General features: G+C 42.1%; 1 protein-coding gene across 1 annotated transcript; it reads right to left on the minus strand.

The window, feature by feature from the left end:
• Window positions 1–553: 553 nt before the first annotated feature.
• Window positions 554–24,503, minus strand: LOC111143748 (protease, serine 46). Its single transcript, XM_022497588.1, has 5 exons — window positions 24,422–24,503; window positions 21,609–21,786; window positions 21,168–21,427; window positions 19,937–20,100; window positions 554–808 (listed from the first exon to the last, which is right to left on the minus strand). The coding sequence occupies exons 1-5, from the start codon at window positions 24,501–24,503 to the stop codon at window positions 554–556; spliced, it is 939 nt and encodes a 312-aa protein (XP_022353296.1).
• Window positions 24,504–24,821: the final 318 nt, after the last annotated feature.

Genomic DNA, 24,821 nt, shown 5'->3' on the forward strand with positions numbered 1-24,821 from the left:
TGAATGCCTGGGAGAGGCCCACAGATTCTGGAACCAAGTCCATAAATCTAAGTCGGGTCATGGAGTTTCTTGGGATGATGACAGATTCTCTTTGGAAGGCCTGAGGGGACTGCTGGTCAGAGACCCAGAGGAGGGCCATGGGGACTGGGGTTGCTGGGGTGCTGAGATGATTAAATAGGGAGTGGGGCCCACAGAGTCCCACCTGGTATTTGGCAGAAGAGGTAACTGCTTCCCAGAGTTGGGGGGCGGGGAACATGGCAAGTGGTGGCACAGGGAAGCCCCTCAGGGAAGGCTCCCCTTGAGACGACAGACAAGCCTCTCGGGGCTGGGGAGGCCCTGAAGGGTTCTGGCCCCGGTCAAGAAGAAAGAGGACTTCCATGGCGTAAAACTCAAGAGCATCTTCATTGAACAACTTAAAAACCAGTGGCTCTGGGACCCTCCCCCACGGGCTCTCTGTCCTGTTGTCACGTGCTCCCTGGGTCTGCATGGCTCCTGAGGGCAGATGGCGGGAGGAAGAAGGGGCCTCTGGGAGTGCCTGCCCCAGAGACATCGCTCACAGGAGCCACAGGGAGCCCAAGGACACCAGCAGAATGTAGCCCATGAGGGCGACTGGGCTCAGGAAGGCAGGGCCAGCCCTGTTGATGAATATCATGTTGGTGATCTGCTTCTTGATCCAGTAGGTGAAGTGGGAGGTGCTGGTGTAGATGCTCAGGAGGCGGGGCTGGTTGCAGCTCGGACTCCAGCTCACCACGCCCATCTGAATCCAGGTGTTGTTCACCTGGCAGACCAGGGAGCTGCCAGAATTATCCTGTGGAGCGGAGGAGGGGAGGCATGAGGGAGGCAGCACGAGGACCTCACTGCGAGCGCTGTGGAAATTCACACCTTCTTGAACCAGATCCTGAGTGCGAGCTGCCTTGGGCTTGTGTCATCCCTGCTAATGAGACATGGCTAGGAACCTGCTCTGTGACACGGGAGCTCTGCCCAGGGAACCCAGCTCAGGGTCACACTGACCTTCCTCTTCATTCTCCTGCTAAATCTTGACCAGAACCTCCACCCAACCCCCGTCCCCACCTCTGTGCTCCCTTAAATTCTGGTGGCCTCCAAGGTGCCACCCTTGACCACCTTACCTTCTTTCCCACACTTTTCCACACTTTCCCACACACTCCCACTGCTTGCAGAGTGACTATTTGAAATGCAAACCAGCCCCCTCTTTTTGTGTAAAGCAAGTGCAAGTATAAGAATAATGTTAATAACAACAAGCATCAAAAACTCATAGCTGTTATGTCTGCTGAGGGCAGGTTTATGATTTTTTTTAAACTTCCTCTATGCTCTTCTGTATTGTTGAAAAGTTTTATAAATCAGAAAAAGAGCTGTCTCTATACATTTATATACATATATATATTTAATGTAACTCAAACCAAGATTTAAAGAACATAATCTAATTAAGAATGCACGAGACACTTAAGGAAAAAAAATAATAAAACTATACCTAAGAATTAAAAGAAGACTGACAACCAGGTAAAGATATATTTTGGTTCTTAGGTGAGACAGCTGAAAACAACATAAAAATACCAACGCTCAACGTTTGGCTTTCTGCAGTGTGCAAGGCCAGATACCCTATCTGACCTTGCTGTAGATAATTAAATATGTGTGACATTAAAAAGTTCTCATTTTAAATGCACAGATGAGCTGGAAAGAAAATAAAGACTCCTCAGAGTCCAAAACCCAAGAGAGGGCTAAAACCCAGAGAGGTCAGCAAAGCCCACATGGCTTTGGTCCCAAGGCTATTTGCCAAAACCGGTGAAACTGAGCTTCCGTTTCCCCAGTGTTCCTCACTGGTGCCAGAGATAAAAGACAAAACCCAGGGCCTGTGCAAGGAGGGGAGCCCAAGGCAAAACCTCCTACAAAAAGCTACGCCTCCAAAAAAGGACCATGCCCTCTGAGGACAGAGAAACTAGGAACACCTGCCCCTCGTGTGAACTTGCAATTCGAATTCACACTATGTGTGTGATTCCAAAAACCCAACCAAGGATGTCGTTCAAAGTTGTCCTGGGTTCGTCATGTGCCCAGAGAATTCTCACAGAGGACACCCTAAGGAACATTTCCTCACTCTTTAAAGCATCATCCCACACATGGGGAAGTGGATACCATGAGCAAGTGCCAGCAGCAGAAAAAAAAAAAAAAAAAAAAAAAAGAACATAATTAGAGACTTCTTGGCTTGAGACTCAGAGATTATCACCCAGGGAAGGTTCAGTGTTTCTGGAAATGCAGCACTATTTCATAGGCTTGGGAGGGAGGCTATGGGTGTTGGCTGTGTTATTCTCTATTCTCTATATATGTTCTATAAATATGCTTTTGTCTCTTCAATAGAAAGCAAAAACTATTTTAAAAGATAACAGTGTCAATCCCCCTTACGTCAATCTCTAAAGTTCAAACAATTCCAAATAAAATGTCAGATGGATTTTTTTTTCAAGACCTTGATGATCTGATTCTAAAATTGATATTGAAGGGTATGAGTCCATGGATTCTATGACAGGTCTGAGAAAGAAGAGCAAATGGGAGAGTCAAGCTGGGGGCAGATTTGAGCCACCAGAGTTAAATGTATTTCAAATCTGTAATTACAGAAACTGTGGTACTGGCATAAAAATAGGAAAACAGACAAGTCATGCATTGGAGAGCCAACCCAATGCCAGCACGTGAGAAGATGTAGCACGTGCTCCAGAAAGCTCTGGGAAAGGAGATCTCTGTGGTAATGGTGGGAAACTGATGAAGAAAAATGAAGTTGGATCCTACCTAACAAAACTCTAGAGGAATTAAAACTCTCAACGTGAAAAGTTAAAGGCTCATTAAAAACATGTAGGCCATGACTTTACCTTGAGATGAAGCCCATGTTTTAAAATAAGATTCAAAGCCCACAAGTTGCAGAGGGGAGATGTGTTGGGCTTAATTACATCAAAATTATGACTATTCAGTGAAGGACACTGAATCTCATTGAAGATAGATGATGATTTAAGATAGGGCATTTACTCTGTTTAAAACCAGGGAGAGGTCAATATTTAATATATTGTAAGGACACCCTGAATGTTAACAAGCAGAGAAAGAGAATTGAGAGACTGGGGAAACTGGCAGAGTAGGAGAATCCTGGGCTCACCTCATCCCATGGATAAACCTAGATATCACCCACATCAGAGTAAATAAACCAGAAAATGACCCAAAGACTGGCAGAGCAAACTCACCACAGCTAAATATAGAGAAGAAGCCACATTGAATAGGGTAAGAAGGGTCAGACCCAGTCAGGAGCCAAACTGACCTGTAAGACTATCTGTGGGAGGGTGGGATGCCACAGGTGGAGGGAGGAGAGAGGAGTCCCTCAGGCACAGGGGATCCCCTCTGTGAAGACAAATGTCCGTATCATTTGGCTTTGAAAACCAGAGGGACCTAACTTTGTGAGTTCTTACAATCCATGGAGCTTAACACCTGGAACTTTAAAAAATCAATGGCTCAGCTCTGAGAGAGCCAGAGGGTCATAGGAAGTTGAGCCCCTGCTCTTAAAGAGATAGCATAACAAACAGCCATGGAAATGCAACATAGAAGCAGCAGTTTAAAAAACACCTAGCATATATGAGAAGGAGATTCATTTACTAATCTCAGAGTGTGTGCTGGAGGGGCAGGGATTTTGGGGAGACTTCTCCAAGAAGAAAAGACCCAGTAGGTGCATTTCTCACCCCCACCCTTCCAGCCTAGATACATGGACACTGGCAGGAATCAGCCCCTTGAGAACCCTCTCCATCTAGTTTGCTAAGAGTGCATCCTCATCCCACTCCTCCATCCAAGCTGGCCTCAGTGGAGTTTTCCCAGGCAGCTGCAGATCATCGTCCTGCAGTGGGCCAGCACAGACCTTGGTGGCACTGTGCAACCTGCACCACATTCTCCTGCAGACTCACCCCTTCCAACACACCCTTGGCAGGAGACCATCCAAAGCAGTGCCACAAGCTTGGCAGGGTGCAACCAGGCCCAACAGGGGCCAGCACCACTCCAAAGTGACTCTAGCTCTGGGGAGAGGGGAAGATAACCACACATACCAGTCCAGCTGTAGCCCCCAGCAGTGGCCTGGGGGCAGACATCAGGACGGACTACAGGCCCCACCCACCAGTGAAAGTTTTCAGGGGACAACACCTAAAAAGAGCATCCTACAGTTCAATGCTACTACAGTTCTTGCAAATACCTGCTCTGACTCAACTCAAGCCCATGGCAGCCCCAGACTGACCCAGTAACAATATAGGTACCAAATCTTGCCCATAGCAGGTGAAGAGAGCCATTGCGGATGACTGGACTGGAGGCAAACATGGCTCAACCACAATAGTAGGGGGCACACAACACACATAGGAGACACCCCTGAAATGCCAAGTTCTGGTGAACCGGGAACATTGTACTGAGGGCACTACAAAACCTCTTCTTCAGAAATCTCCTGTCTGCAATAGCAGGAGGTGTAGCTGACTTTCCTAACACATAGAAACAGACAGAGAGTTAGACAAAATGAGACAGAGGAATATGTCCCAAGCAAAAGAACAGGACAAAAATCACAGCAAGAGAGCTAAACAAAATGGAGATAATATATTTAAAGTAATGGTCATAATAAAGCACCTGGGTGACTCAGTTCGTTGAGCACCAACTCTCAATTTCAGCTCCAGTCATGATCTCAAGGTCATGGGTTTGAGACCGTGTCAGTCTCTGTGCTCAACAGGGCAGTAGGGAGTCCACTGGAGATTCTTTCCCTCTGCCTCACTCTTCCCACCCCCCCCACCCCACCCATTCATGTGCTCGCTCTCACTCTCGCTCTCTCTCTCTCAATAAATAAATAAATCTTAAAAAAATAATAATAAAGGAATGGTCATAAAGATACTCACTGGATTTGAGAAAAGAGTGGAGGACCCCAGTGAGTCCCTCAGCAAAGGGATGGAAGAGATAGAAAACATAAAAAAATAACCAGAGATAAAGAAGTCAATAACTGAAATGAAAAATACACTAGATGGAATTAATAGTATATTAGAGGAAGCAGAAAAATGGGTCAGTGGCCTGGAGGACAGAAAAATGGAAAGCAACTAAGCTGAACAGGAGAAAGAAAAATAGTAATAATAAAATAGTTTAAGGGAACTCAGTGACACCATTAAGTGTAATAACATTCACATTATAGGGATCCAAGAAGGAGAAGAGAAAAAAGGAGGGACAGAAAATATATTTGAAAAAATAATAGCTGAAAACCTCCCTAATCTGGGGAAGGAAACAAAGATCCACATCTAGGAGGCATGAAGAGCTCCTAATAAGATCAACTCGAGGAGGTCCACACCAAGACACATAGTAATTCAAATGGCAAAAAGTAGTGAAAAAAAGAAAATGTTAAAAGCAGCAACAGAAAAGAAACAGTTATACACAAAGGAAACCCCATAAAACTATTAGCTGATTTTTCAGCAGAAACCTTGAAGACCTATATATTGATATATTCAAAGTGCTGAAAGAAAAAAAAAATCTATAACCAATAATATTCTCTCCAGTAAGTCTACCACTCAGAATAAAAGGAAAGATAAAGAGCTTCCCAAACAAACAAAAGTTAAGGAATTCATGACCACTAAACCTGCTCTACAAGAAATATTAAAGGTGGCATTTTGGTGGAAAGGGAAGACCATAAGCAGGAGTAAGAATAGTAGGAAGCACAAAAGCAGTAAAATAACTATATCTTTAAAATTAATCCAAGGACTCACAAAATAAAAAGATGTAAAGTTTGACACCATGTATCTAAAACATTAGGTAGGGGAGAGAGGAGTAAAAAATGGGTCCAAACTTAAGTGACCACCAACTTAATAGATACTGTTATATGCAGAAGATGTTACATACAAATCTGAAGGTAACCACAAATAAAAAACTGATGGTAAATATGCAAAAAATAAAGAGAAAGGAATCCAAGTGTACCACTAAAGAAAGCCAGCAACTTGTGAGACAGCAAGAAAAGAAAGGAACAGAAAAGAACTACAGAAACAACCATAAAACAAGTAACAAAATGGCAATAAGTACATAACTCTCAATAATGACTTTGAATGTAAATGAAGTAAATGCTCCAATCAAAAGACATACAGTGAAGAAACAGACAAAAAAGCAAGAATCAGGGGCACCTGGGTGGCTCAGTGGGTTAAGCCTCTACCTTCGGCTCAGGTCATGATCCCAGGGTCCTGGGATTGAGCCCTGCGTTGGGCTCTCTGCTCAGCAGGGAGCCTGCTTCCTCCCCTCTCTCTCTGCTTGCCTCTCTGCCTACTTGTGATCTCTGTCAAATAAATAAATAAAATCTTTGAATTAAAAAAAAAAGCAAGAATCATCTATATGCTGCCTACGGAAGACTACTTTCAGATTTAAAGACACATGCAGATTGAAAGTGAGGGGATGGAGAAGCATGATCATGCAAATGGAATTGAAAAGGAAGCTGGGGTAGAAAGAAGGTTAAGGGAGACTCCAGAGTGTCCACCCCAGTCTCCAGATCCCTGACAGTTTGGTGAAGTGGGGACCCCATTCCCAGGATACCAAAGGAGGGCAAAGTGGTAGGGCTTGGCAAGATTTAAATCAAATCAATTTAAATCTAGACTTCTAATCAGACAGTGCATGTGATAACTAAAAGTGACTGCCCAAAGTGATGTTTGAGGGAGGGAAGAAGCTTTGACATAAGGCACGTTGGATTGAGGGGGTGGACAGAGATTTGAAAGAATAAAGCCATTTAGTGTGGATTCTCTAACAAACTGAGACTGCTCTACAAACAAATACAGGAGGGAATGAGTAGCAGGATGTCATTTTTGCATGTGAAAATACACATACAGCAACACTATGCATTTTTCAAAGATACAGGCATCTTTAAAGATATGTAATAAACAGATTTAAGTAGGTGCCTTTGCAGGAGAGAATATGGATAATGAAGGGGGAAATCAAGACAGTGATAATCCAGCTAATGATGATAACGTGAGGAGCCTTACCTGAGAGAGAAGATTAACTGGACTCCAAGAGCCCAGAGACAAAGAGAACTCAGAGACAATAGTGTGGAGAGAGAAAGATCGCAAATGTGGACATTTTCTTACCACAGTGAAATAAAACCAGAGCCCATAACAAAATGTGAACTACCCTAACAAAGGAAAATAAATTAACTTTCAAAAATGTTAAAGTAAAAACAGAATTAAAATCTATGATTATTATGTAGAGCGATAAGAAAACCACATGTGGCCAAGCCCATGGCATATGGGCCTGAATTTCACATTGAGGAGTCTTGGTCTAAATGTTTTACTCAAACAAGAGAGAATGAAAATAATTTATTCATTATTGTTCTCAGTTATGTATTAGCTCACATTCAGCTCAAGACACTTGAAAAGGAATTAATAAAGACAAAAAAGGGATAATCCGTGCAGTAGAAAGCAGAAAATCATCACCTTGAGAAATGAAATCAATAGTTTGTTCTTAAAAAAAACAACAGAATAGATAAGCACCTTGTAAATCTTGCCAAGAAAAACAGAAAGGGAAGGAAAATGCAAATACTTCATGGTGTGAGTAGAAAAGAGGCAAGAACCGCATCCTGGGAAAATACACTTCTTCAGAATGTGAAGAATGTTTGTAACCTCCTCTTTGTGGATTGAAGTTCTGGACAAAATGAGTAATTTCTAAGAAAATGCAAATCACATAAGTCCAATAACCACGGGCAAAACAACTTAAAATTGTGCCCACAACCTACCCCTCAAAGGAAAACAGGCCCACGTGGTTTCACAGGCAACTTCTATCCAGCATTCAAGGGGCAAATCTTTTATGTTGTTTCAAATGTTCCAGAACATGGGCTAACATTTTTCAAGTGAAGCCTAGTCTCGATTCTTTATCTTGATACAGGGGGTGACCTCCTCAGCATGCCTTAAAAAGGAGCCCAGCCTCATTGGAGGAAGAAAACAAAATGCAAAGGCCAGGTGGGTCATGATGCATGGATGGCTGTCCCAGGACATTTCTTCCCAGGCCAGTACCTTTCCTGGGCCCTGCACCCACATGGCTCTGTGTCTGGCCCAGGGCCCAGCACGGGCTGTCTGTTGGATGAATAAACAAATTAAACATGTTCTTAAAAAAGAATATTATAAATCTGAATCTGACAGATGAGTGAAGCAGAAGGGCACGGTAAGCAGGGAAAGACATCCTGGCGAGCAGGCTAGGCGGACATGAGGAGTCTGCTCTCTGGGCTGACTCGGCAATTTGATCAGAGTGAGGAGTCATCTTGAGAGCTGCAGAAAATATGTCTTATGAAGCAAGGCATTCAGTCCTGGAATAAAATGCTAGAGCAGATCAGGAAGGAACGTCTCTTTCCCTGATAGATGATGATATGCCACATTAACATCGTGCTTCGTGATGAAGTGTGGGGAGAACATCCGTGAATGCCAGCAACAAGATAAGACCCAGCTACAAATTCCAGGTTGTTTGGGGGAGAAATGCCCAAGGGAATGAAAAAACCAAACATCGTGAAAACCAAAGAGGTAAAATCATTACTAATTACAGCTCCTGGGATTGTAGGCCTGCACAGCCCGAGAGAGTCAACTAAAAATTCTTGGATATAACAAAAGAGTTCAGCTCACTCTTTTCAACAAGATATTTTCAACAAGAGGATGAGTCTGGGGGAAGGAAATAAAGAAAGTGAAAATGAAGGAAGGTCTTGTCCTGCTGAGGAAGAAGCTGTAGATGCTGATGGACTCTATTTTGTTAATTCAAGGCTAAATATGTGTGTGGGAAATATAAAGTGACCAGTAGCAGCATGAAATTGAGACATGACAACTTCTAAACTATTACAGCAGAAAAGTAGAGTGGAAAAAAAAAATCAACCAAAAACATAAGGAGGGGGAACAAAAAGAAACATTCTTCTTGGTAAATGAATTAAAGGATATGCTCCCAGATATGCTGACAAAAGCAGCATCCAGCTCTATGCCATTTAACAAGAGACACACTCGGGGCGCCTGGGTCGCTCAGTCATTAAGCATCTGCCTTCGGCTCAGGTCATGATCCCAGGGTCGTGGGATAGAGCCCCATGTCGGACTCCCTGCTCGATGGATAGCCTGCTTCTCCCTCTGCCTATGCCTCTCCTTGTGCCCTCTTGCTCACTTGCTCTCGCTCTATCTCAAATAGATAAAATCTTTCAAAAAAAGAAAGAGAGAGAAACACGCTCAAAACAAAATGGCACCATATCTCCTGGAAGACAGAGCCATGGAATATAGTTCTTGCACTGCAGTAGACAAGAAAAATCAGAAGTCTACCCATTGGAAAGGAGTTAAAGTCATCACTGTAGATGATTTGTCTCTGGACCTGCGAAATTAAAGAGAATCAACTAGGTCCAGAAAGAATGCTTGTTACATACACACACACACACACACACACACACGCACACACGCACAAACCAAATATATAATTCAAGCAGAAAATACAATCCAAGAAAACATACTGCTCACAAGAGATATAAATCATGTAGGCATATTCTTAAGCAGGAGTATGCAGTAACTATGCGGAGGAAAGCGTAAATTCCTCGCTCTAGACAGAAAGAAATCAAACAAAATAGTCTATTTTCCTTAAGTTAATCTATTAATTTCCACCAAAATCGCCAAAGTTATTTTCTTTTTGACATTCTACTGAGGTTGTTCAGTTGGAATGAACATGGGAGAACAGCCAGGCAAATTCTTTAAAAGGAAAATGATGAAGGAGGACTTGTCTGACCACATACCAAAAAAAAAAAAGGAATTAAAAACCTACAATAATTTAAGAAGAGTGGAGTTGGCAGAGGAGTGAGACTGCAAGAGTCAGAGACAGACCAAAATAAGATGGGAATGCAGACTATAATAAAGGGGGCATTTCTTTTTGTTTTTTAAAGATTTTATTTTTAAGTAGGCTCTACGCCCAACATGGGGCTCGAACTCACAACCCTAAGATCAAGAGGCACATGCTCCACTGACTGAGCCAGCCAGGCAGCCCCTAAAGGGGCCATTTCTAATTCATTGCCAAAAAAAATTAAGTATTCAATAAAAGATTATATTTGGAGGAAAGGCTATATTTGGAGGAAAATAATACATTCCTTCTCTCAAACTTCCTGATGAATCGAAATTAAAATATTTAAAGAAAAGAATTAAGAACATGTATGTGTGAATAATTTTATAATCTTAGAGTGGGAAAAGTACTTCTAGGCACAGCACAAAAACCACTATAATCAAGGGAAATAATGATAAATCAAATTTTTAAATAACTCTTTGGAAAAAAGTCCACACCAAAAAAAGGCAAATGATGGACAAATAGGGTAAAATATTGTAAAGCATTTTATAAAGGGTTAAAACTTCCACCTCCCAAAGCTTTAAATAACTTTTTATTTTGAAGTAGTTTGAGACTCACAAAGAAGTTACAAGTATATTTTTATCCAGATTTACTAATTGTTAATATTTTACCATATTTGTTTTATATACTCTCTCTCCATGTATGTATGTGTGTTTATATAAAAAGTATACATATTTATAAAACATTTTAAGTTACGTTGAAAAAGACATGATGTTCCTTCACCAATAATAAGTATAGCATATAACATTCAGAGTTTTTACAAATCAATAAAAACAAAAGTAGTTTAATAGAAAATCAGGAGCAAAGGACCAAGAAAAGTGTTAATGGTCCACTGAACAACTCAAGCATCTTAGTCTGGACTCCTTCTGTTCTTTTACAATTTATTTAGAAGTTGAGTTCTTTCCCTGACCCTGAGTAAGTGCTTGGGCAGAACCAGAAGGCTTTGCTCATGTGATTAATGAAATCATAGTCGCTATAATGACACAGTCACATAAACATACCTCAATTCAGAAATCAGAATATCCATTCCCACACAACAGTCACGATGTCACACTTAACTGAAAGTAAAACTTCTCCCCACTGCTATCTAGGGCTTTTGGCAAAGCAGGAGGCCTGGGAAGGAGGAAGCCAGGTCTGCTTTCCCCATTCCTTCCCTTCAGCAACCCTTCCAACCCATCTTGCTAACCAGTTTTCTAAACTTTCCAAGGTTAAAGCAGGAGAGTGAGGAGGCAAGGGAACCCGCTCATCCCCCAGGCACTTCCTGCTCTCTGGATCTTGGGGAAATTGATACCTGACTACCACTGAGTGGGCCAGCACCATACTCTGAGTGGTCTTGTTGAAACCCTTCCCAGGAGATCTGACTGTGGGACAGGCACCCACCCCCACCCCCATCCCTTAGATGGGGAGGAGTGAGTGCGCAGGAGCAGCCCTTTCCTGGGAAATTCTCCTCATAAAATCACCTCCCACTTTACCATCTTGATCCTTTGATACACACACACTGTGGAACGTCAGTCACACAACTACCTTTGGATCCTGATACACAGTGTATTTTGATGACTTCATTGAAACTTCCCACTTAATAACCTGTTGCACAAGCAATTTACAAAATTACCTGATTTCATGAAATTAAAGCAGAAATAAAAGTTTTAATCTACCAGAGGAACAAAAGTTAAAATAAAAATAATGCCTAATTCTGGTGATGACATAGAGAAAATACTGTTGGTGTTGATATAAATTGATCAAATATTTGAGGAAGCTAATTTGTCAATATTTTTAAAAATTTTAAATGTGCATACAACTGATCTTGTAATTACACTTTTAAAAACTTATTTAGAGAAATATTTGAACAAATGTGCAAAGATCTATGAATAAAGATTTTTACTCTGGCATGGTAGAAAAATACTGAAATGAGTTAATAAGTCTATCAATAGGAGAATGATTATATAGATTCTGCCATAACAATATGAGAGAATTGTTCAGTATTTAGGAAGAAAGGACTGTATTTATATAGACAGTCTGAGATAGCTCAAGATCTATTTCAAATAAAAGAAAAAATTTGGAGAATAAAATTATAATACAGTCTTTCATTAAAGATTAAAAACTAGGAAGAGATCATAAAACTTTTTTAGAGGTTCATATATGAATAGAAAGAAAGTGTTAAGGATAGAAACTAAACAACTTAAAGGGGAAATTTCTAGGTAGTTTGATTATAGGAGAGTTTCATTTCCCAATTTTTTCATTTATGTACTACCTTTTGAAGGAAATGCACGCATTTCCTTTCAAATCACACTATATATATTTTTAAAATAAGGTAGCCATAAAGGAATCACAATAGTACAAAATTTAAGAGATGAAACCACATTTAATTAAAAGATGATTTCATGGTTTTAAATACTTCAAACACAAAACTAAATCTTTTTGCTCAAGAAGACAGAAAAAAAAAAAAAAAAACAAATCGAGCCCAAGGGAAGAAGGAGAAAAATTAAGAGAAATAGAAAACAATGAGATAAATATTAAAAACTTAACTACATACCAGGCAACTAGGCAAGTTGCAACATATTCCATGTAATTGGTATTGCTGTATGCATTACCACATGTATAACCACGTGACGACTTGGTCAGAAATCATTAATGAAACAAACAAGCACAGGTGTATTTGGGGATGGAAAAAAAACACTTCTAAATAAGTCATGGGTCAAAATAAAATAAGAATGGGAATTATAGAAAATACTTGAAACTGGATAACAGTAAAAATGCTACATATTAAAATACGTGGCATTAGGCTAAAGCAGTATTTAGAGGGAAATTTGTAGCCTTAAACACTTTTTTTTTTTTAAGATTTTATGTATTTATTTGACAGAGATCACAAGTAGACAGAGCAGCAGGCGGGAGGAGGGGGGAAGCAGGCTCCCTGCTGAGCAGAGAGACTCATCCCATGACCCTGGGATTATGACCTGAGTGGAAGGCAGGGGCTTTAACCCACTGAGCCACCCAGGCGCCCCGCCTTAAACACCTTTATTAGAAAAGAAAAAAGCTCAAAAATAACATTGGAGGTCTTCTTTATCCACTCATTTATTGATGGGCCCTTGGGCTGCTTCCATATCTTGGCTGTTGTAAATAATGCAATCTGTGTAGGGATGCATTTATCTTTCCAAATTAGTGTTTTCGTTTTCTTCAGGTAGATACCCAGCAGTGGAGTTATTGGATCATAGAGTGGTTCTACTTTTTAACTTTTTGAGGAAATTCCACACTGTTTTCCACAGTGGCAGCACCGGTTTGCATTCCCACCAACAGTGCAAGAAGGTTCCCCCTTTCTCCATATCCTCACGGATGCTTGCTGTTTCTTGTGTTGTTAATTTTAGCCATTCTGACAGGCATGAGGTGATATCTCATTGCAGTTTTGATTTGTATTACTCTGATGATGAGCGATGATCATCTTTGCATGGGTCTGTTAGCCATCTGTAGGTCTTCTTTGGAAGAAATGTCTTTTCAGGCCCTCTGCTCATTTTAATCAGATTTTTGGGCTTTTTGTTGGTTTGGGGTATTTTTTTATGTTGGTGGTTTCTTTACATATCTTGGATAATTAACCCACTATAGGAAATATCATTTGCAAATACCTTCTCCCATTCCATAGGTTGCCTTTTCATTCTGTTAATGCTTTCCTTTCCTGTGCAAAAGTTTTTAGTTTGGTGTAGTCCCAATTGTATTGTTTTTGTTTTGCTCTTGTTGGCCTTGCCTGAGGAGACAGATTCAGAAACATAATGCTAAGACTGATATGCAAGAGTTTATTGCCTGTTTTCTTTTAGGAGTTTTATGGTTTGGGGGTCTTACATTTAGGTCTTTAATCCATCTTGAGTTTATTTTTGTGTATGGTGTAAGAAAAGGGTCAAGTTTCACTCATTTGCGTGTAGCTGTTTGGTTTTCCCAACACTACTTATTGATGAGACAGTCTTTTCCTCATTGTATATTCTTGCCTCCTTTGCCATAGTTAATTAACCATGTAAGCATGGGTTTGTTTGGGGGCTCTCTATTCTGTTCCACTGATCTGTGCCCATTTTTGTGCCAGTACCATACCGTTTTGATTACTCTAGTTTTGTAGTATAGCTTGCAATCTGGGACTGTGATACCTCCAGCTTTGTTCTTCTTTCTCAAGTTTGTTTTGTCTATTCTGGGTCTTTAGTGGCTTTATACAAATTTTAGGATTTTTTTTTCTAGTTCTGTCAAAATTCCGTTGGTATTAAGATAGGGATTGAACTGAATCTGTAGATTGAGTTGGGTAGTATGGACATTTTAATGATTAATTCTTCCAAACCATGAGCATGGTATATCTTTCCATTTATTTGGGTTGTCTTCAATTTCTTTCATCAATGTCTTATAATTTTCAGAGTACAAGCCTTTCACCTCGCTGGTTAAATCTATTCCTAAGTATTTGTATTTTATTCTTTTTGATGCAATGGAGTTGTTTTCTTAATATCTTCCTGTTACTTCATTATTAGTGTATAGAAATGTAACAGATTTCTATATATTCATTTTGTATCCTGCAACTTTACTGAATTTCTTTATTCTGTTAGTTTTTTGATGGAGTCTGTAGGGTTTTCTATATATAGTATATCATCTGCAAATAGAAACAGTTTTACTTCTTCTTTACTAATTTGGATGCCTTTTATTCCTTTTGTTTGTCTGATTGTAGTGACTAAAACTTCAGTACTATGTTGAGTAAAAGTGGCAAGAGTGAACATCCTTGCCTAGTTCCTGACCTTAGAGAAAAAGCTTTCAGTTTTTCATCATGAGTATTTTGTGCTGGCGGATTGTCATATATGGCCTCTATCATGTTGAGGTATCTTGCCTCAATACACATTTTGCTGAGAGTTTTTACTATGAATCGATGTTGAATTTTGCCAAATGCTTTTTCTACATCTAATGAAATGATCATATGATTTTTATCCTTTGGTTAATGTGTTGTATCATGTTGATTGATTTGCAAATATTGAACCATCTTTGCATCCTGGAAAGAATCCCACTTGATCATGGTGAATGATTCTTTTAATGTATTGTTGAATTCAGTTTATTAATATTCTGTTGAGGATTTTTGCTTCGATGTTCATTAGGGACATTAGTCTTTAATTTTCTTTTTGTGTACTGTCTTTGTCTGATTTTAGTATCAGGGAAGTGCTGGCCTCATGGAATAAATTTGGAGCCATTCTTTCCTCTTCAGTTTTTTGGAATAGTTTGAGAAGAACAGGTATTAACTCTTCTTTAAATGTTTGGTAGAGGGGCGTCTGTGTAGCTCAGTGGGTTAAGCCTCTGCCTTCAGCTCAGGTCGTGATCTCAGGGTCCTGGGATTGAGCCCCACATCAGGCTCTCTGCTCAGCGGGGAACCTGCTTCCCCCTCTCTCTCTGCCTGCCTCTCTGCCTACTTGTGATCTCTCTGTGTCAAATAAATAAAATAAATTAATCCAACCTCTTTTTTAAAAAAATAAAAAAATAAATGTTTGGTAGAATTCACCTGTGAAGTCATCTGGTCCCGGACTTTTTTGGGGGGGGAGTTTTTTTTATTACCGTTATTGATTCATTTTTCATTACTAGCAATCAGCCCATTCCAAATTTTGATTTCTTCCTCATTAATTCTTGGAAAATTATATGTTTCTAGGAATTTATCTGTTTCTTCTAGGTTGTCCAATTTTTTAGTGTATTATTTTGCACAGTCGTCTCTTGTAATTCTTTGTATTTCTGTGATGTTAGTTGAACTTCTCTTTCATTTCTAATTTTGTTTATTTGAGCCCTCTCTCATTTCCTTGATGAGCCTGCTAAAGGTTTATCAATTTTATCTTTTCAAAGAACCAGCTCCTAATTTCAGTGATCTTTTCTATTGCTTTTTTAGTCTCTATTTTATTTATATCACTCCAATATTTATTATTTCCTTCTACTAACTTCGGGATTTGTTCTTTTTCTTGTTCCTTCAGATTTAAGTTTAGATTGTCTGACATTTCGTTTCTCAAGGTAAGTCTATATATTATAAACTTCTTTTTAGTCAAAGCATTGCCAATTTTGTTTTTTGCTTTGTTTTGTTTTGAAAAAACTGGTCATTACTTTCGATGTTACTTTATTGTTTATTTTGGTCTCTATTTTTATTTATTTATGATTTTTCTTTGTTATTTCCTTCCTCTACTAAATTTCAGCTACAACTCTTCTTTTTCTAGCTCCTTGTGGTGTAATGTTTATTTGAAATTTTTCTTAATATAAGCACTTATAACATAAATTTCACTCTAACATCTGCTTTGCTGCATCTCATAGGTTTTAGAATAGTGTTTTATCTTTTCTTTTGAGACATATTTTGACTTGCCATTTTATGTCTTATTTGACCCATTGCTTGTGCAGTAGTGTGTTGTATAATATTTATGTATTAAATCTTTAATATTTACATTGTAAACTTTCCAGTTTTGTTTTATTGTTGATATTTAGTTTTGTACCATTGTGGTTGGAAAATATCTTTGGTATGATTTCAGTCTTAAATCTGTAATATTTATCATGTCTCTTTCTTATATTTTGATCAGAGTATTCTTTTATGTATACTTGAGGAAAATATGTATTTTTCTTGGATGGAATATATTCTATACATCTCTTAGAACCATGTATTCTGAAATATGCTTCAAGTAAAAAATGTTCTTGTTGAAAAAAAAATAGTAACTTTAACTGAGGGTACTCATTTAAAATAAAGCATATCAGGGGCACCTTGGTGGCTCTGTGGGTTAAACCTCTGCCTTTGGGCTCAGGTCATGATCTTGGGGTCCTGGGATTGAGCCCTGCATGGGGCTTTCTGCTCAGTAGGGAGCCTGCTTCCCCACCCCCCACCCCCCCGCCTGCCTCTCTGCCTACCTTTGATCTCTCTCTGTCAAATAAAAAAATAAAATCTTAAAAAAAAATAAAGCATATCAGTGGGGAGGTGGGGGGGATGGGTGAAATAGGTGATGGGGAGTAAGAGTCCACTTACCATGATGGGCACTGCATAATGATGCATAGATCTGCTGAATGACTATATTGTACACCTAAAACTAATGTAACACTGTATGTTAACTATATTGGAATTAAAATTAAAAACAACAAATATTTTTTTTAAAGATTTTATTTATTTATTTGACAGAGAGAGATCACAAGTAGACAGAGAGGCAGGCAGAGAGAGAGGAAGGGAAGCAGGCTTCCTGCTGAGCAGAGAGCCTGACGTGGGACTCGATCCCAGGACCCTGAGATCATGACCTGAGCCAAAGGCAGTGGCTTAACCCACTGAGCCACCCAGGCGCCCCAAAAACAACAAATATTTTTAAAGAGCAACTGATTTTGCCTCATCTCAAAGATTTTGGTCCATTGCATTTCCATTCTCATTTGTCTCAAGATATTTTTTTAATTTCCTCTTTGATTTCTTCATTGACCCATTGCTTTTATTTGGGAGTGTGTAGTTTAGCTTCCACATTTCCATTTTTTTCCAGGGTTTTGGTTTTTTATTTTATTTTTTTTTTTTGTAATTGATTTCTAGTTTCATACTGTTGTGGTCAGAAAGATGCTTGATAGGATTTTAATCTTCTTAAATTCACTGAAACTTGTTTTGGGGGCCTAACATGTGATCTATCCTGGAGAATGATCTATCCTGGAGAACGTGCACTTGTGCACTTGAAAAGAATGTGTATTCTGCAGTTTTTGGATGGGATGTTTTATATATATATCTGTGTATGATATATATATTATATATACACCACATATATATATACACACACATACATATATATTATATATATAAAACATTCAGCAGCATATATATTATATTAAAGTCCATCTGACCTAGTGGGTTGTTTCCTTGCTAAATTACCCCAAAATTGTTGTACTAATGTTAATTTCTTCTTTTACATCTGTTAATACTTGCTTTATGTATTTAGATGTTCCTATATTGGGTGCATAGATATTTACAATTGTTATATCCTCTTGTTAGGTTCATTCCTTTATCATTATGTAGTCCCCTTCTTTATTACATTAGGGTTTTTTTTTAAATTTCTTTTGTCTAATATAAGCATTGCTACCCCAGGTTTTTTTCCTTTTTGCTTCAATTTGCATGGAATATCTTTTTCCATCCCTTCACTTTCAGGTTGTATGTATCTTTAGTTCTGAAGTGAGTCTCTTATAGGCAGCATATAAATGGGTCTTGCTTTTTTTTTTTTTTAATCCATTCAGTTAAGTGGAGCACATTTAGCCCATTTACATTTAGAGTAATTACTGATAGTTATATACTTCTTACTGCCATTTTGTTAATTGTTATCTGGTTGTTTTTATAGTTCTTCTCTGTTCCTTTCTTCCTCTCTTGTTCTCTTCTCTTGAGATTTGATGACTTTCTTTGGTGTCATGCTTGGATTCCTTTCTCTTTGTGTGTTTGGGGGAGTATTTATTATAGGTTTTTGACTTGTGTTTACCATTGAGGTTCATAACATCCTATCTATATAGCAATCTATTTTAAGTTAACATCACTTAAGTTTGAACATATTCTCAACACTACATTTTTATGCCCCCATCACCTCCACATTTTATGTATATGATGTCCTTTTTTTTTTTTTTTTTTTTTTTTGCAATGGATGCCATTGGGACAAATGCAAGTCCACATGAGGAAATAAATAAAAATAGTTCTCTCTCAATCTTACACCATTCACAAAATGAATGCCTATGGATTTAAGATGTCAATGTGAACACCAAAATTTCCAAACTTTAAAAAAAAAAATAATACAGGAAAATGTCTTTATGACCTCAGGAAAAGGAAAGATTTCTTAAATAAGATGCAGAAAGTATAAACCAGAATGGAAAACATGGATCTACATTTGATACCATAAAACCTAAACTTGGGGCACCTAGGTGGCTCAGGGGGTTCAGCCTCTGCCTTCGGCTTGGGTCATGATCTCAGGGTCCTGGGATTGAGCCCTGCATCGGGCTCTCTGCTCAGTGGGGAGCCTGCTTCCTCCCCTCCCCTGTCTGCCTGCCTCTCTGCCTACTTGTGATCTCTCTCTCTCTGTCAAATGAATAAATAAAGTCTTTAAAAAAAAAAAAAACAAAACAAAACCTAAACTGCTCTTCAGCAACAGACGGTGGGAGCATAATGAAAAACTGGGACAAGATACCTGAAATATATACAATGAAGACAGAACCAGTATCCAAAATATAAAAATATAATAAAAAGAAAAAGGCAAACAATAGAAAATGTGCAAAGTAGCTGAAATAGTGATTCATAGAAGAAGAATCACGAATGGAGAACGAGCACGGGAAAAGATGTATAACTGTACTAGTAACTGGGGACATGCCCACAGCAACCACAATGGTGTACTATCGCTCTGTTTCTCACTTAACAGAATGGAAAACGTGTTATGGTCTGCCAGTACCAAAAATGTTGGCAACAATAGGGAACAGCAGAATTCTCAATCGCTGCTCTAAGAATATAGATTCATACAATCACTTTGGAAAACAATTCGGCAATAACTATTGAAGATGAAGGTATGCACAGCCTATGACCCACAAGTTCCCTGCAGGATACATACCATTGAGAAATTTTGGAACGTGTAAATGGGGAGATGTGTGTGAGACTACCTAGCAGTGTGTGATATGAAAAGAACTGAAACCTGGAGTGCCTATGTGGCTAGGTCGGTTGAGCATCTGACTTAATTCCGGCTCAAGTCATGATCTCAGGGTCATGCGACGGAGCCCTGTGTTGGGCTCCATGCTCAGCAGGGAATCTGCTTGAGATTCTCTCCCTCTGCCCCTCCCCTGTTCCCTGTGCATGCACGTGCTTGCTTTCTCCCTCTCTCTCAAAAATAAATAAATACAATCTTTAAAAAAAATTTTTTTAAAGACCTGAGATGCATTGCCAATTACCACCATTATTGGGGACAAATGCAAAGATTATTTTCTGCCCTATTTTACAGACTTGGAAAACGAAGACCAAGGAAAGGAGATTTTTATAAGGTCATTTAGTGCCCTGTGAAAAGGAAGACATGGCCCCTGAAAGCCCTCTCCCTGCCCTGGGCCACACACCCCGCACCTGACAAGAGTCCATGCCCCATTCTGAGCTGACACAAAGCATGTCCTTCCCAATGAAATCCTTCTTGTCCTTCAAGAAGAGGAACTGATACTGCTGTTGGCAGGTTTCACTGCTTATGATCTTGACAGCCATCTCGTGAAGACCGTAGGGGTTCTTTGGAGTTACTGAAGAGAGAGAGAGAGAGAGATCCTTCCTTGTCATCCCTGCAACTGTCGGGCACACCTACAACTTGAAGTTGCCCAGATTCACTAGGGTGGGAGGCAGGGCTGTTTCCTGGGATGGTAATTTGTGAAGGCCCCATCCCCATGCCTGACTTTTAGGGGGGAAAAAAACACTAAACTCATTAAAAAGACTGAAGCAAAATTATCCCCGGGGGCTCAGAGCAACACCCAGGCACTGAATGAGGACGAGGAGAGATTCCTGCAATAATTCAGGTTTCATGAGGGTGGAGGCTAAACTCTGACAGCTCCATGGCTACCTGGTAAGATGTCAAGACCCCAGAGCCCAAAGTGCGCCACCCCCTGGAAGGGAGGATCCCACAAACACTCCTCGATTCTAGGACTCAAAGGTGGCACCCACAAAGGCCAGATCTCCAGGAATTATTGGTGCCTGGCGGTAATGAGTATGCATGAATGCTGCCCAAAGCCTTAATGCTTCCTGAGACCATGGTCCATATACCACTTGCAGACAGAGAACCCCATTAATAGCTAAAGATCAATTCCCTGCCATGTTGCAAGTTGTGGGCTTGGCACTGGATTTAACCCCACTTTGGCAACAGAGGTTCATGAAGGTTATGTATGTCTTTTACACAAGAGCCCTGTATGTATCTTCCTAGCAACAGAGGTCAGGGTAATGTGCAGTGTGTGTGAGTTCTCACAATGTCTGCTGATGGAGGGAACAAGTGAATAAAGGAATGAACAAAAAGAGACGCCTGGGTGGCTCATTCATTTGGGCATCCAACTCCTGATTTTGGCTCAGGTCATAATCTCAGGGATCGTGGGATCGAGCCCCAGATTAGGCTCCAGGATGGGCATGGAGCTTGCTTGGGATTTTCTCTCTCCCTCTGCCTCACCCACCCCAACACCAGCCCCCACTCACTCTCTGTTTCTCTGTCTCAAGTAGATAGATAGATAGATAGATAGATAGATAGACAGACTGATAAAATGAGCCCATGCTGGAGTTGTGTTCTGAAGAGTCCAGGGTCTTGGCCCCTCTGCCTGCCTTCACTCACCTCGAGTGCCTTTACGTCCCCACCCGATCACCCAGCACAAGGTTCCGACAGATGGCTTGAATCTGTTGTTGGGAAGGCAGACAGGCTGGATGAGGGGGGACCAGGAGATGTGGTCCCTGAGCTTCAGGAGAGCAATGTCCTGGGATATGAGGTTGCGGAAATCCTCATGAATCACAATGCGGGTGAGCAGGATCTGAGTGCCGTTGCCTGGGAGGTGCTGGACTCCCATACTCACAGAGTACATTTTGGGGTCCTTGGATCTGCAGGGCCAGGGGTAGGAGGCAGGTAGCCAGCAGTGAGGCCAAAAGTGTTTGGAGAGACACAGACTGAGTACAGCATAGCATCACCAGCCCCCTAGTCCCAGATCCCCAGATTTACCATGGGGCTCCCGCTGGGGCCAGAAAGCAAAGCCCCTGGGACCCGCTGGCCACTCTGACTGACCTCTGCAGGCAGTGTGCAGCCGTGAGGACCCACTGGTGGTGGATGAGGGAGCCGCTGCAGATGTATGCTCCCAGAAACAGGATGCTCACGTGCCAAGGCCACTTGCCTACCTCCACCAGCTTCCCCTTCACCATCTTGCAGGCAGTATTGGTATGACCACAGGTCTGGAACCAGGGATCTAGGGAAAATGGTAAAAGGGGACTATAACAGCCCAAAGCAGATTCTCAAGTGGCCCTCCCACTGCTGTGCACAGCAGACCATCGAGGCAGAGAGCACCACATTCTAGCCACCACACAGGTGGCCAAGGGAATCTCATACAGCCCTAAAAATGACACCCAAAGGCCCAGAGGCAGCAAATGCCCAGCCAGAAAGGACTGGACAGTGATGCCACATTGTACAACTCCAGGGCCCACCTTCACAGCCCCGCCCCAGGAGGTGTGCTCTGTGTGACCATAGGTGGAAGTGAGTAGTGATGCTTGTCAGTCCCCTCGTTGACCCTTCCTGTCCCCAACAGGGAGGAGTGGGAGGAGAAGGAGCTGCATGGAACTAGTTTGGAGACTGAGATCTTGAATTGGACCGTCTTGCACTGGGATTTAATAACTGAACATCGTTGAGGACAGGAAAGGGAGAAATGCTACCGCAAAGGTTGGAGACCAAGAAGAAAGACAAATAAGGTTTTTTTATGCATATAGCCTGCTGTCACGTTTGGGCTGGCCAACAAGCTGTTAACATACAATCACGGATCAGAGGCAAAGCTAGACATGTGTTTACAGCCGTCAGAAGCTGGTGTGGTTCCAGAAAGTCTGTTTCCCTCAGTGTGCATGCCAAGCAGATCATCAGGGACTCAGAAGCAGTAACCAAGACTTGTCTTTGCCTAGGGAGGGTCCATGATGCTGGTGGAGGGGTCCATTAATAATCAGACAAGCCTAATAATCTATGGTGGTCTATATACTTTAGCAGAAACATCTAGTGAGCCCTGCCTCATAGAAGTCCCTCCAAACCATTCAACTATGTCCCAGGGTTCCTGGTACAATGACATGTAGATGGCTGCTTCCCTTGCCACAGACTTCGATGGCTGGACACCTTTGACCACAATAGGGCCTTCCACAGGGGTCCACAGGCACCCTCACGAGGCCCCACATCTCCATGGACTTTTGTCTTGCCTTGTTCTCTCGCTGTTCTGTTCTTGCTCATGTCTCTGTCCAGTGGCTTGCTGTCCTATGTTCCATCTCCCCCCAGCAGGGAGCCACATTTCCAGCTCCTCTCATGTGCTATGGTAGGGTTCTGGCTACCTTGTTTCAGAGGACAGCCTGCCCAACGGACACTGTCCCACTCCGGGAGGAAAGAAGAGTTCCAGAAGCCTGACTTTTCCTTCCTCACAAAGCTGTGGGCCCTGCAGAGCCAGGGTTCTGTACAATGACCTTCAGCACCTAAAAAGTGACTGACCTAGGGGCAGGCGTGGGCTTCGCATGCGTTCCCCAGGCTCACATCCATAACAACACCTACTCCAACCTTTTGCCTCAAAACCTCACACAGGAATTGCAGGATTCTGCCTGGAGATGCCAGACTCCCCCAGATCCGGGGGGAGCCATGATGGATTGGCAGATCACCCTCCCCAGAGGCCCAGCATCACTAACCCACACACAGGGGACCCTCGGGGGCTCAAACGGACTCCACAGCAGACGACCTCTACCCCTTCTTAGAGCCCGGGAGTCACAGCACGCCCACTTACAAGCCGCACCTTGACGTCACGGCCCACGCTCAACTGTGGCAACAGGAAAACGTGTCTTGGCTCGTTGACCTCTGTCTCCCGCCCCACCCCAACTCCCACATCATCATAGTCACTGCAGTCAGCTCTGCGGGGGCAGAGCCCACCCTCTCTGCCCTAAAACATCCATGATGTCCAGGGGCAGCCCCGAGCAGGACACTCACTCACTCACTCACTCACTGTATAAGGCACTGGTATGAGAAGGGGAGGCATGCAGTGAGGGAAAAAGAAAGGTGAGGTCCCTGAGCTGGGGGACATTTTCCTACCCATAGACGCCACACCAGCATGTTTCCTGACAAGGGGCTGAACGGTCAGCTGGTGGGTGACCTGAGCCAGGGCTGCCATGGCCAGATCACACGTCGCAGCTGAGAGGACTTCGGCCACACGGCGCCCCAAATGTTTCACCCAGAAGAGTCTCCTGAAAACTGGTGTTGACTCCGACTCCGCAAGTCGCGTAAGTCCCCTGGGCCTCAGTTTCCTCTTGTGAAATGGAGGCACTGTAAAGCCCAGCTCACATGGTTGAGACCATGGGTCGGTAGCATGAAGCCGTCACTCACACCTCACACTGTCCTGGTTCTCCAAGATCGCACCCCTCAAACAAGCTCTTCTGGTCCATGGCTGTTAGCTTGTTCCCCAATTTTTTAAAAAGATTTTATTTATTTATTTATTTGTGTGAGAGAGAGAGAGTGAGAAGCAAGTGAGCACACAAGCAGGGGGAGCAGCAGGCAGAGGGAGAAGCAGGCTCCCCACTAAACAGGGACCCTGATGCGGGATTCAGTCCCAAGACCCTGAGATCATGACCTGAGCCATAGGCTGATGCTCAACTGAGGTGCCACCCACGCACCCCTATTCCCCAGGTTCTAACAAGGCACTTCCCTCTGGTCATGGCCACTCTGTGAACCAGAACTTCTGAGACACCCTCTGGGTCCCTAGGCTGGCACACCATGCAGGCTGGTGATGATGTGCCCATCAGGATATGGAGAAATTGAGGCATGAGGACAGCACCCCCCTCCCCTGCCTCTCTCCCATGTCCTTAAAGCCTCACCTTCAAAATACAGGGTGTTCCCAACTCTGGCAGAGGCAAGTGGAGATGTGAGGTTCTGAAGATCTCCTGGCCCACACTCCATGGCTAGCAGGTGCCCAGCCTGCAGTGGTCCCCAGTGGGACGTGGGGGGTGGGGGTGGGGCAGGGCATCTCCACTATGTGAGAATTCTAGAACTCATGGTTTGTTTATTCACGGTAGCGGGGAGAGGGCCTCTGCCGCAGGGTTGGGGGCTCACTCAGCTGGGACAGAAGCAGGATCCTGAGAAGGAGAGAGTGTGGTCATGGTGAGGGCTGGCCTGCATGATAATGGGATGCTGCCGCCAGGCCACTCCCTGGAATGATGCGCCTAGTGCCTAGCCCTGAGCCTGTGACAGCAGCTGGTATCTGGCTCATGACGGTGC

This window comes from Enhydra lutris, unplaced genomic scaffold (genome assembly GCF_002288905.1).
Source record: "Enhydra lutris kenyoni isolate GAN:26980312 unplaced genomic scaffold, ASM228890v2 scaffoldscaffold10, whole genome shotgun sequence".
In the NCBI taxonomy this organism is placed as follows: domain Eukaryota; kingdom Metazoa; phylum Chordata; class Mammalia; order Carnivora; family Mustelidae; genus Enhydra; species Enhydra lutris.